General features: G+C 49.9%; 1 protein-coding gene across 1 annotated transcript in view; it reads left to right on the plus strand.

Annotated features, from left to right (window-relative positions):
- The window catches only part of LOC8039847 (arf-GAP with Rho-GAP domain, ANK repeat and PH domain-containing protein 3), a 28,444-nt gene extending 17,714 nt beyond the window's left edge, over positions 1–10,730 (plus strand). Inside the window, exons 11-18 of the mRNA XM_042290014.1 lie at positions 859–936; positions 1,129–1,200; positions 1,982–2,096; positions 3,946–4,082; positions 6,426–6,545; positions 7,020–7,102; positions 7,165–7,206; positions 9,767–10,730. Coding sequence (XP_042145948.1) covers positions 859–936; positions 1,129–1,200; positions 1,982–2,096; positions 3,946–4,082; positions 6,426–6,545; positions 7,020–7,102; positions 7,165–7,206; positions 9,767–9,914 — 795 coding nt within the window. The 3' untranslated portion in view covers positions 9,915–10,730. The remainder of the gene's footprint in view (positions 1–858; positions 937–1,128; positions 1,201–1,981; positions 2,097–3,945; positions 4,083–6,425; positions 6,546–7,019; positions 7,103–7,164; positions 7,207–9,766) is intronic.
- Positions 10,731–12,523: the final 1,793 nt, after the last annotated feature.

Below are 12,523 nucleotides of genomic sequence, written 5' to 3' on the forward strand. Positions count from 1 at the left end.
CAGAAATGGCTCCTTCGTAGCAAAGGTGTTCGACCCTTACAACGAGGGAACTTGGACGAAATGTATTTTTTGCTGGTCCCGCGGAATTCGTCATTAAGCTTTGACTGTAGTGCTGACCGACGAGGCTTTATTTTGAGAAACATCATCCAAAGTGTGTATTTGGGAAGCAGGAGGTTGAAAAGGATAAATGGAAAGATGGCAAGATAGAAGTAGGGGTCCTTTTTTTTTTAGAGGTTTGTTTCTTTATTTATTACTTTTTGATTTTTACAGTGCATGTGTATCAACTCCTTTGCTATTGAATTATTCATTGCAATACCTTTTTCCGGCTGAGCTGTTAAGGGCTAGTTTCCCCAGGGATTGTGTCCGGTACCAAGCAAATGTCGACACCCGTGGTCGACACAACACTCTGGTTGCCGCCGTCACTCATAGATGGCAGTAGCTGTCCAGAGTGTTGTGTTTGCCGGTTGTCTGCTTGCCGCCGTCGCTCATAGATCACGGCAACCTTCCCAGCCTCGGCAACCGGACAACTGGTTGCTGTCTACGCTCATAGATGGCGGCAACATTTCTTTGGAGGAAGAAGAGCGGGAACGGAATGAGCGGCAATGTGCGCAGCAGCACGAATTGTTCTGCAACCGCCGCAAGGCCGCTATTGCCTAATGTTCCAGTACGTCGAGCGCTTCAGATTCCCTTGCAAAAGTAGAGCAGATTGCTCGCCCGGAAAGCCACCGTTGAGGTCAGAAGCTACCAGCTCCGCTGCTCTTCCTTCTTCACCAGAGTGAAAAGGCTGAAAGGTTTTTTCCTTCTTTTTTTTTTCTTTTTCGGTTGGGATAGAATTTTGCTTTTGGTTGCTCAATGCAGGTTGACCCAGCCGAGATGGAGAAGGAGAAGAAAATCCAGGCAGCACTGGACCTGCTCAGGGAAGCCAAGATTGCTCAGGTGTGGCATTGTTGTCTCGCTGGCCTTTCCGGTTTCCTACGGTCTCAGACAGGACGAGAGAGGCAGGAAAGTCTTTCAGTCATCGTGCCCAAGGTCGGGCTTCCAAAAAATATGCCCTGCCATTCTCGTCTTGTTTGTGACCGTAGCCAGCTTCAGTGTGCACTAGGAGCAAACGTCTCTATGCATTTTCAGAGGCCGGCCGGAGACATTCTGGTTGGTGTGTACGTCTACAGCAAGGACTGGGGACACTGCATCAACGTCAAGGTAAGGGCCCCGTGCCAACCGGAACCACAGGCCAACTTTGGGGTCGTGGACCCACGGCTTCCACCTTGAAAACGTTTGCCTATTTGTTTGTCGGTAACAAACTTAAAGGAGAACAATACATCCGTCCTCGCCGACGTAGCGTATCTGGACGTACAAGGACGAGGGATGGCTGCTGTTGCTCGAGCATTCGAGTAGGAAGGTAAATACGGGGAAATTACGTCGCTTCGGTCTCGTTAGGAAAGAAGCCTTTGTCGGGTGCAGCGGAAACGGTTGTGCTACAATCGGGTGTTTACGTGTGGGAAGCAGCTGTAGTAGAGCCACTAGGTAGATCACGTTTAGACTGTCGGCACTGCGTCCCCTGATTTTATGATGGGTACCACCATCTTCGTGCTTAGTGTAGAGTGGGCGCAATTGACGGTCGTCGCATTCTAAAGTGCGACTTCCTCCACTTTAGATGCTGCGTTTGGAAGCTAGGGTGGCACTGTCTCGCTCTGTTACGGACCGTTCTAACGTTTCCCCAAGTTTCAGATGAAGCTTCGAATAACTGGCAACCACGATTTCAAAGCACGAAGACGGCCAAAGTTTCGTTACTCAAGACCGTGGTTTATTTAGTGGCTCAAGCAGTAATAGAGACGGCTACACGCCCGTCTTTGTTGCGGCCGTACCCATTTGCAAGTCTGTCCAGCCGACCAATTTGCGACGGGCGTTGCTAAGCCACTGCCTCTCCGAATGCCTCCCTCTTGAGCGCTTGCATGACGCCCGAGCCCGGCGACCTTTGCAGCTCTCTCCCGGCATGACGGCGGGGGCGCTGTGCAAGCTCACCATGTCGCAGCTGGACATCAAGGAGCCGTCCAACAAGATGGCCGTCTTCGAAGTGGTCCACGACCAGGACCTCGGTGGGCATTGCTTTCTGTCTCGGCGTTCTTGAACGTAGCTCTGTTCCGGTGGGACCTCCCATGGACTTTTCCGCATTTACGAGCACGGTGGTCCTTCTGAACATAAGGGCGGTTTGGTCGTTTTACAGAGGAATTGGAAAGATCTCCAACAAATCTCTCGCTAACCGATCCTTTAGCTAACCAGGTCATAGAATATTTTATGAAGTTTGCTAGAAGCGATTCTATAGTGGGAATTGTATGTACTCTCATTTGACCGGAAGTTTGCGGGGACGCAAAATGCGACAATGCCTCCTTTGGATGCTTTTATGAAAAGGGTCTATTCCTAGGTCGTAGACTTTCCAGTTTTGACCGAAATATGCCGATAAACATGCGTCAATGTCTCAAACACAAAATCATTCAAAATCAAGAAACACAAATCAACGTCTGCTGGTGTAAAAAATACAACATCTGTTCAAACCGAAAAACTCCGGTTCCTGGAAATTTTCGTTTCAGCTGGGACTGTTCTTGTTGAAACCTTCCCCTCTTGCACTTGAACTCGCAATTTTTATTTGATATTTTTCACCAATTGCTTCTAGCCTCTGTCTGAAACGCACCAATATGAGAAACAAAAATGAATGCAAAAAAATTGCTGATTTTTCTCCTAAATAAATACAAAAAAATCCATGCCCTACCTACTATAGTATGTTTCACCTTACGATAGTCTGCGATGACGCTAAGAACCATCGAAGCCGATCCCATGCTGTGACAGTGTGAGTGTCACATGACCTTTGGGAGAGGAGCAGCGACATGTGGAACGCGTGGTTGCACAATACATTCGCAGTGCTGGGTTGCCTGGGATGTCTTGTAGCATCTGCTGCAAGTTGTCGTTGGGGAAAGTTGGAGTTTACCCCTCAGCCAAAAAAGGGGTGGGATGCTTCAAGGACAAGGTGCACTTAAGCTTTTATTTTTTCTGGCATCTGGTAGCTTTTTTTTCGCACCTGTGATATCTCCAGATACAGACTACCCTGTAAAAAAATGCCTGTCTGCAAGATGTTATGGTTAAATTTACTTGCATCCACAACTATGAGATTGAGCTGCCGACCAAAACCTCATACTTTCCTAGTGGCGTCACAAGGGGCGGACCACCGCGGGTGCAGCGCTCAGTGGGGTGCAGCTGTGCAGTGAAAGGGGGCTGTCGCGGCAGGCCATGGAGAGAAAGGGGGGGGGGGGGGGGGGGCGGTGTCGCGGCGGGCCACGGGAGCCAGAGGGGGGGTTGTCGCGGCGGGCCATTGCCCCGGGTGCCGCTGACCTTAGTGACACCACTGTAGTTTCCTGCACACTCTTTGAAGAAATTCTGGTACTAGTATCAATAATTTTGATGCTGCTCTTCTTGCTTATTTGTACCAAGCCAGGCACGTAGCCAAGGCTTTGATTCGGGAGGGGCCTGCCCATGACAAAATGCTGTGTGAGGGGAAGGGAGGAGAGGAGGCCCCAGCAAAATGGAAGATTTCGGGAAGGGGGGAGGTGAGGGCCCGGGCATTATGGGCTCCCCCCTTGGCTATGTGCTTGTACCAAGCTGTTTCTGGACATGTGAAATACAGGTCACTAGTTTTGTCATTAAAATATGGATTCCATAACTAGTCGTCTGTCGTGCTTTAAGCGTAGCAACTGCCATGAATTCTCAGGGTCAAAGGCCGAAAAGAGCTTTCTGTTCCTATAGTTTTATTGAGTTAAATTTCATCTCCGTTGACAGCATGACGCTTGTACAGACGCATAATTGCATTTTGCACAGAACTCTACGAATGGCCTGCATGCTACAATTGTGCAGGATTTTCGCAGGAAAACAACCCTGGATTCTCTTCTTTTTCAGAGCGACCGCTGCACCACAGCGAACCGGTTCTGTCAGTGGTCGTGCGCTGGGCGGCTTGGGACAGCGCATTTGCAAAGTCTAACTTTCTCTGCGTCAAGAACAACTTCCTCTACGACGAAGTGGCGCCCCTTGTCACGGTAAAGCATCAATCTACCCGACTGAATTGCGGCACCTACCGACACCTCCGGCGTTCAAACACTTAAAATCATTAAGAATCTTTAATGACTGGGGAGAACCATGGCAACTTAGAGAGGCAACAGCCCGTACCATGGAGGCCCGCAGTGCCGCGCCTAGTGATGCTGATTATACACCAACTCAACTCTCATACGTCACGCCGCGGTGGTGGCGCGCCGGACGCACTTCCGGTTTGCGGCGGTGGGCAGAAGTCGCCGTGCCAGACATGCATTCCTGTGTTCCTTCGGAAGAAACGAGACAAAAAACCTGCCTTCTCGTCAAAATGCTGCGACGGGGGCTGTACCAAGAGAGCCTGGAAAGGTTTGAAGATCAGCTTTCATGTGTTTTTGCCCCTTCCGTTCGTCCGAGAACGTGAATAGTAGCCGTGAAGAGGGCAGACCAGACGCTGTCAAACTACGATTGCGTGTGCGGGCAACACTTTGTCGTCGCCAGATGTATTTGCTTTGCTCCACATGAACGAGAGAAAACCGCCAAGTTGTCCGGACCACCCACGGGTTCAGTGCTTCTTCAAATTCACACGGCCGCCTGATCGGTCGAGCTTTCGTCTGCTTTTTCAAACTTGTCTGCTTTTTGTCGTCTGCTCGTTCAAACAAAAGCGGCCCGTAGACCAAACGTTGACCCGGTTATTGCAGTAAGAAGTAATTGCAGGCCTCGAAAGACTTAAGTAGGCTCGATGTAAACAGTAAATACAAGATGTTGATCATTGGTACCGGTGGCCATCACCGACTTGTTACGCTTGGTCTGTTCTCGCTTCCGATTTTCAGTATCGACGTCGATCATCGCCGCTACCTTCTACACTTTTGGAGCGCGAGCGACGTCGCGTCCGAAGATAACTAGAAGAATCTCATCATGGTTTTGGCGTCCATTCTGCGGCGTTCACGCGAATGAATCGCCGCACGTCAAATTATTTACGGAAAAGTTTAGCGGCGTAACGAGAATTGATAATTTCGCTCAGGCGATTAAAGTGGTAAGAAAGACATTGCGATGACGACGTAGAATCGACAATTCCAACCCGAAAAAGAGTATGCAGACTCACACAAACGCCGACAACGTGACATTCGAATGGTTTGTTGACGCGGGACGCGGTGCTTCTTGCCCGTACTCCATTGCGCATGCGTTCGAACTGTCGTCTGCTCTTTCAAACTTGGCTGCTTTTTGTCGTCAGCTCGTTCAAACGACAGCGGCCCGTAAACCAAACGTTGTGAAACCAAACGTTGTGAAAGAACTAAGTGCAGGCCTCAAAACACTTTTGAAGGTTGGTTAGGGTAAGTAGGCTGTGTAAACAGATACAAGAAGATGTTGATTATTGTTACCAGTGGCCATCACCGACTTGTAATGCCCGGTTCTACTTGCGGTTTTCAGTATCGACGTCCACCATCTCAGCTATAGGGTCCACGCTTTTGCAGTCCGAGCGACGTCGCGACTAAAAATAGCGAGCAGAATATCATCGTGGGAGTCAGGCTTTAGCGCCCATTCTGCGGCGTCCACGTGAAATGAATCGCCGCACGTCACATTATTCACGCAAAGTTTTGCCCCGCTAGTTCTGCTGAAGCCGCACAAGTAGTCAGACATTGTTAGGAGGACGTGGAATCAACAATTCCAACGCGAAAAAGAGCACGGGGACTCCCACCGACGCCGACAACAACGCAATTCAATGGTTTGTTTATGGGCGACGGCGGGCTTCTTGCCCACCATCCACCGCGCATGCGCGGCGCCGGTGGCGTCCGCTAGGGGCGCTCCGGTTTGTTTGTAAACATGAGTTGGTGTATACGACGATAAAATGTACAAGACGAGGACATGTTGCCAATTAGCTCAAGCTTCATCTGAAATCGTAGAACACGCTTTTCCATCCTCCAGAGGTGTCAAAACAGTCCGTGACGGGGCAAAACGATATCGACGATTGCCAGTTGCGCCCCCTCTAAGAAAGGAGTGTTAATACTTTAAGCCAGTGGTTCTCAAACGGGGACCTGGAAACCTTAGGTGGTACCTGATGGCCTTCTGAAAGCCAAGCATTACAATTACTTCTATTTTGTTGATACTGGCCATCCCACAAAAGCTGAATAAAGCATATCCTATGTGCCAAACAAGTAGAGTTGGTTCCTCTTGGTTTCGAAGCTTTTTATGTCATTGTAACCTTCCGATACACCCCCTCCCTCCCTGGGAGTCACTTCGGCCGATTCAGAAGGGGTTCCGAAATAGGGTTGAGGACTAGTGCTCTTAACGTATTTTAGCCAGTAGCTCCGGGCTGACCCTTCGAAAGACTAACCTTGTTGGTCGTGTTTCAGAATCACCAGCCACTTTCGGTGTTCAGCGAACTCCGGTTCGCCGAGGCACGCCAGAAGAGCTTCAAGAAGTCTGTGTTCGAGTTTACGGGGGGCAAGATTACTCACTACAAAGATACAAAGGTAGGCTCGACCAAAGGGAAGTTCCACTCTTTTAGGCCAAAAGGAAAGGCACCACAAAAATCGCGTAGCTTAAACGTCCCGTCAAGTGCACTCGAGGGAATTTTCAACGAACAGCACTCTATTTAGCGGAGACTTTTCCCGAAAAATCTAGTGGGGAAATTAATGTCACGCCACATTACACTGATGTTATGGGATAGTATGACGTGACGCTAATCTCAAGTGACATCATGTTACCCAGACGTGACATGTGACACAGACTTGACATCAAGTGACATGAACGTCGTGCGACGTCACGCCGCCCAGATTTGCGTATATATCGCTAATGCATTCTATATCTCGGATGACTAAAAAGGAAATCAAGAGTGCCTCAATTTTCTTTGGTTATGTTTTTAAAAGGAGTTGTATTTTAGGATTGAATGCTGTTGCTCAAGCTCTACTGACACATTGAAGGCTGATTGGACCCACTCTCTGCAGGCTAGTCAGTTGGTGAACCAGTGGAACATTGAGGACGTGGTCTGGTACATCGGGTGCGAGTCCCGTCGCAGTCCCCCTTCCAAGTGAGTGCCTCCTCCTCCATCCGCGACGACGGAGCGCATGACCCATGCTTTCTGCTCCGCAGGTGGAACTTCACCTTTGTGCTCCGCCAGGGGGAGATCAAACGGCAAGTACCGTTTCCTTTTTTTTATGTTGCCTTGTCAAACCTTTGCGTAAAAGGGAAACCACCTTCTTATCAATGGACTGGTTCCGGCGACTGTTCAGGCTCTAAATTTGTGGAACTTGAGGACAGTTGGATAAACAGACGATTGGGAGTTGCTCGTTTGTTACCGATTGCAACCAATGAGCTTCGTTACTGCACTCTCAGAGCCGAGTGTTTCGGAGCAGTATTCAGAAAGAGTTTTGTTGCATCTTAAAACGTAAGCCGCAAAAACGACACGCAAAAATATTACGGCCGAGAGAACAACATATAGTGTCGGCATTGTAGTGGTGCTCCCAGCGGGTAGCACTTCACTGCCATTGTCTTACATAAGCGATCGTGTGACCACTAAGACAAAATCGTTGTGCATATTTTTTTTTTTTAGATACTATGTACACTGATTTTGTTGTTATTGCAATATTTTTTTTTATATGTACAATGATCTTGGGTTGGCATATCTTGGTGCACCGTTTACATACCAATACTCGTACTGCGACTTGCGGCGAGAATGCCTCTCGTAAGAAGCAGCGGTACGAGTCTCGTTACATAAAAGACCACCGAGATTTGCCTGTTCCCCCTTTTTGGTTCGGCAACAAACTCTATGGCGCCACCTATTGGATAGCCCCAGCACACTTCCGGTTCTCGTATATTTCCTCATTTTTTACTCGTCAATCTTTTATAATAAGAATGAATTAAGTCTGACAGTGCTATAATTGACCATTTCCAGAAGATAGCGTGTGTATTTGATTTCGCCAATACTGCGAAACCCGGAAGTGTTTGGGGGCTATTTGCACACCGGCGCCACCACGTTTCAACTTGCACGAGAAAGAGTGAATTACAATGACAATTTTGTCGGGTACAACCAACGTTACTAAAACACTCAGTTGGGAAACTCGCCGTCGAAACGTGGGCCGCTGGCGTCCACTGAGACCGAGCTAAACGCGACAACAGCGCCACTCTTTATCATTTGTCTGTACTGTGGTCACCTTGAGCTTTTTGAAAGCCTGTTTTTGCGTAAAAACAAACGAAAAAGACTCTTTTTGTATGAAATTTATTGGAGTTTAGTACCAAAAGAGGGGCGCGTTATGTTTTTAAAATCTTTAGTTTGCAGGGTTTTGCGGCACAATTAATATCGTTTTTATACAACCATGCCTCAGCGGGCCTTTCAGGTAGCACGTCCCGCACTAGGTGCATTTTAACTTCGGTAGCTCAACACGGCGCGTCCGCCGGGGAGACGGGGGTGGCACCCCTGTAAACTCTACCGCTATATCTGTTCTTAACGCCAAAATAGAAGTCACGTGCAGTTCCTCGAGTGACCGCTGCGGGAGAAATGGTGTCGTTGTGTTCGTCATTAGCTCGGTGCTCGGAGACAGTTTGGGGCCACTTTTTCAAAGCTGTCTCTATGGGAGTTTCCCAACTGAGTGTTTTAGTAACGTTGGGTACAACCAACGTTACTAAAACACTCAGTTGGGAAACTCGCCGTCGAAACCTGGGTCGCTGGCGTCCACCGAGACTGAGCTAAATGCGACAACAGCGCCACTCTTTATCGTTTGTCTGTACTGTGGTCACCTTGAGCTTTTTGAAAGCCTGTGTTTGCGTAAAAACAAACGGAAAAGACTCTTTTTGTATGAAATTTATTAGAGTTTAGTACCAAATAATGGGCGCGTGATGTTTTTATCATCTTTAGTTCGCAAGGCTTTGCGGAACAATTAGTATTGTTTTCATACAACTATGCCTCAGCGGGCCTTTCAGGTAGCACGTCCTGACCTAGGTGCATTTTAACGTCTGTAGTTGAACGCGGCGCGTCCGCCAGGGAGACGGGGGTGGCACCCCTGTAACCTCTACCGTTGTATCTGTTCTTATAGCCATAATAGAAGTCACATGCAGTTCTTCCAGAGGCCGCTGCGGGAGAAATGATGGCGTTGTGTTCGTCATTAGCTCGGTGCTCGGAGACAGATTGGGGCCACTTTTTCAAAGCTGTCCCTGTGGGAGTTTTCCAACTGAGTGTTGTAGTAACGTTGGGTACAACCGAAATATTGCCGCACATTATTTTTCCTCCGTCTCGGGTTTTAGTATGGTGCCTGGAAGACGTCTCCAGCTGGTGCGTTTATCGTGTCCAAAAAAGTGGTCCCTCGATTTCCGCCCGGCGATGTCGTAGGGGAGTCACGTTGTCGCCGCTGCAATACTGGCAGCATCGAGGCAGTAGCGGCGGATGTGCCAGACGCCCGTTCCGCCGCAGGTCGTTCTCCAGTCCGACAGTCCACGGACCTTTCGGCAGTCGGAATGCCGCGACGACGACGGCACTCGCGTTCGCTCCTACTCTTTCCCGAAACTTTTACCGCCAATCGTCGCCACATTCGACGGCACGACACTCCGGCTCTTGGGACGTCGTTCGTTGCCACTTGCAGACCACTCTCGAATAGGACGCTGGCTCAGCGATCGGAGACGCATTCTGGGCACCATACAGCCGCGGGTGCCTCGCTCGGAGCGACGTTGCAACGCGACGGCGTTCCTTTTGCACCGACAGGACGAAGGAGCGTCCCTTCTTTGGCCACTGCGTCAGCCTGAGCGTCCAGGAGGAGTTTGAGAAGTGGCTGGCCGCCATGCTGAACGCCGAGTTCCCGCACGGCATCTTCCCTCCCCAGCCGGAACCCCTGCCCGACCTCCTCGGCTGAACGAGTCCTCGGCCCCCGATTTCCTACCCATCTCCCGCGTCCTCGCGAGACAATCCCAGAGACTGCCACGAAGGGGCCATTACTCGTTCATGGTTTATCTAAGTTCAAGCACAGCAAACGCAAAGTTCCGACGGACCCGAGCAAGCAGCACCAAAAGTGTGTCGTTGCGCCACACGCAGTGAATGCCTCATGACCCTGCGCCTTTTTTCTGCGCACGACTGGTTTGGTCGACGACAGCAAACGAACAATGATAATGAGCGTTGTGACGGTGCACTTTTCGCGCCGTTTGTCTGGCTCGTCGTGGCTGGAGTTGGTGGCGACGTGGGTTTGCTCCTATTTATTTTTGCTTGCGGCCGTCGAATCTCTTAATTTTTATCATACGCGAAGCGAATACTTGTTTGTCGGTTCGCTCTTCTTTTAGCAAGCACAACTTTTAAAGTTTGTATTTGTAGAGTTTATAGAAACAGGTTAAGAACGAGAGCCCATAGGGACTGAAGAGCCCCGAGGAACAAGTGCAGACACCCTTGTTGTCCTTTTTATTTTGTTTGCTATTGTTTTTAAAGTGTATTTTTGTTACAGTAGTAGGTTGTTGTTTTCTTTTTTTTTTTTTTTCTTCATTGTGCACATTTGTGCGAAAGCTTTTTGAACAAAATCCTCGAGGTGTGCGTTGGTGGTGGCTGAGCCATAACGTCTGTGCATTGTGCTTGAAATTTGTTCTGTCCCGAACCTCATTGTTACTTCTCGGTATTATCGTCGTTACGTGTAGGTATTTTACGCCCGCTTCGCTGGACCATGATCATGCGGAATCTCACGAGACGAAAAAGGAAAGCACAAAGCCATTGCCATAGATGCGTGTTTTGTTGGCTATATTTTACAAGTGTGTCTACTTTTAGTTCTGTTAGCGGCCCGAGCCGTAGGAGCGTGCATGGCGTTCCATACTCTCCCCTCTGTGGCCCCACTGACTGCGCAAGAGAAACAAATAACCGGTTGGGCCTAGAAGACGAGGCCTTCCCCCCTACGTCATAACTAGTGGAACCACGCAGCGTCACCTTTCTTGCGTCCGCGTCTGCTCCCATTGAGCGCGATGCTAGAAGGCGGCGACGCCAAGACGTACGCATCTGCAGCTGTGACGCGTACTTCGGTCAACCTGCCTGCGCGCTTGGGGCGGGTCAAGGGATCCACTAACGATGACGTCATGCGCAGGCCTTGTCCTCTGGGTGGTGTTGCCCAAACTCGAACTGCCTGTGCCATAACAGTGTCGCGGGTGAACTCGCCGCTGGTGCAGCGGGTCTTCCTACTCGTTTACTCGTTTTCTTCCCGCCCGCGGTGCCACACGCGACGCGAGCGGGAGGACTCTCCAATAAAAGACTTTAGTTTCGCAGTCGTCGCTTCTCGAGCGTGACTTCATCTTGTCGATTTTTCTGTTATGGCCGAGTCCCGCTAGAGCGACAAACAACCGACAAGCCTCAAGCACGTGCGGCATACGCGAAAAGGTAACTTCGGCAGGCTTTCAGTCACTCGTGCCATAGCCTCCTCTATACTGATAAAGCCTGGCAGATCGCCACGAGACGCGGCCGCCGAAAGTGACAAAATAGAGCGGCAGACAACGGATGAGAGGAGAGCCACGTGACGGGCGCCCCGCTGCGGCGAGACACCGTAACACACTTCTCCCGAGCGATGGAATGTCCGCTCGTGTTCCTCGCGTCACCGCTTCTGTTCTCGTTGGGTTTTGAAAACCATGTTCCGCGTCCTCACCGTTGGAAAAGCTGTGCTCTGAATACCAGATTCCCCGAGAAATGATCTCTGCTATCAGGTCCTCGCGCTCCATATCTGCGACCGGGCACTGTATGGCTCCGTCGTTGAACTGCCAGGCTTTTGGGAGTATAGAGGAGGCTATGCTCGTGCTTACTACACAAGCACCGAGAGACTGCAAGCCTGCCAAGGGTAGCTTCGCCTGCATTCACACGTGCTTGAGGCTTGTCAGTGTCGGCTCCTTCTGTTTGTCGCCCTAGTGTGAGTTGGACGTTAGTGTCCGTGCGTGCGGTTGCCCAAACCGCTTCACGCGCCCGACAAAAAGGTTGCTGCCGGGTGAAGTTTTCCAGCGCAGCTGGTCGGTTTTGAACGCTCTATAAATCGTTGAAAAGTTTCCATTCGTCTGTGGAATCAAATTCGTCCGCCCCTAAGCTGACGGCGCGGTGGGGGCTAGGCGGTTGCCGGACTAGTCGGCCGCCTCCCTTTCATCACCTGATCCTAAAGTGACTGTATATGCTCCGGTTGCAGGCCATGTTAAGAAGTGACCAGGCGTCGCGATTTAGACGGAATAGGTCCCGCTTTTTCGGTCGTGCTTCTGATGTCCCGCCAGCGTGCTTGTGGGACGGAGTTTTGTTTCGCTTTGGCTCTCCCGAACCGCGGTTAAACGGAAGGATCGCACTGGTGAGAGGGTGCTTTCTCTGGTGAGTGAATAAGATGTGCTTGTCGGAGAAGATGCTGACGTTGAAGGTTAATTTGCGTATGACATGTGAACAGTACTATGCACATAATATAGCTTCAAAATAAATACATTAATACTAAAGAAATATTCGAACCAAATGCATTAGATGGGTGTGCCA

This window comes from Ixodes scapularis, unplaced genomic scaffold, assembly GCF_016920785.2.
Source record: "Ixodes scapularis isolate PalLabHiFi unplaced genomic scaffold, ASM1692078v2 PGA_scaffold13__105_contigs__length_92229423, whole genome shotgun sequence".
In the NCBI taxonomy this organism is placed as follows: Eukaryota; Metazoa; Arthropoda; class Arachnida; order Ixodida; family Ixodidae; genus Ixodes; species Ixodes scapularis.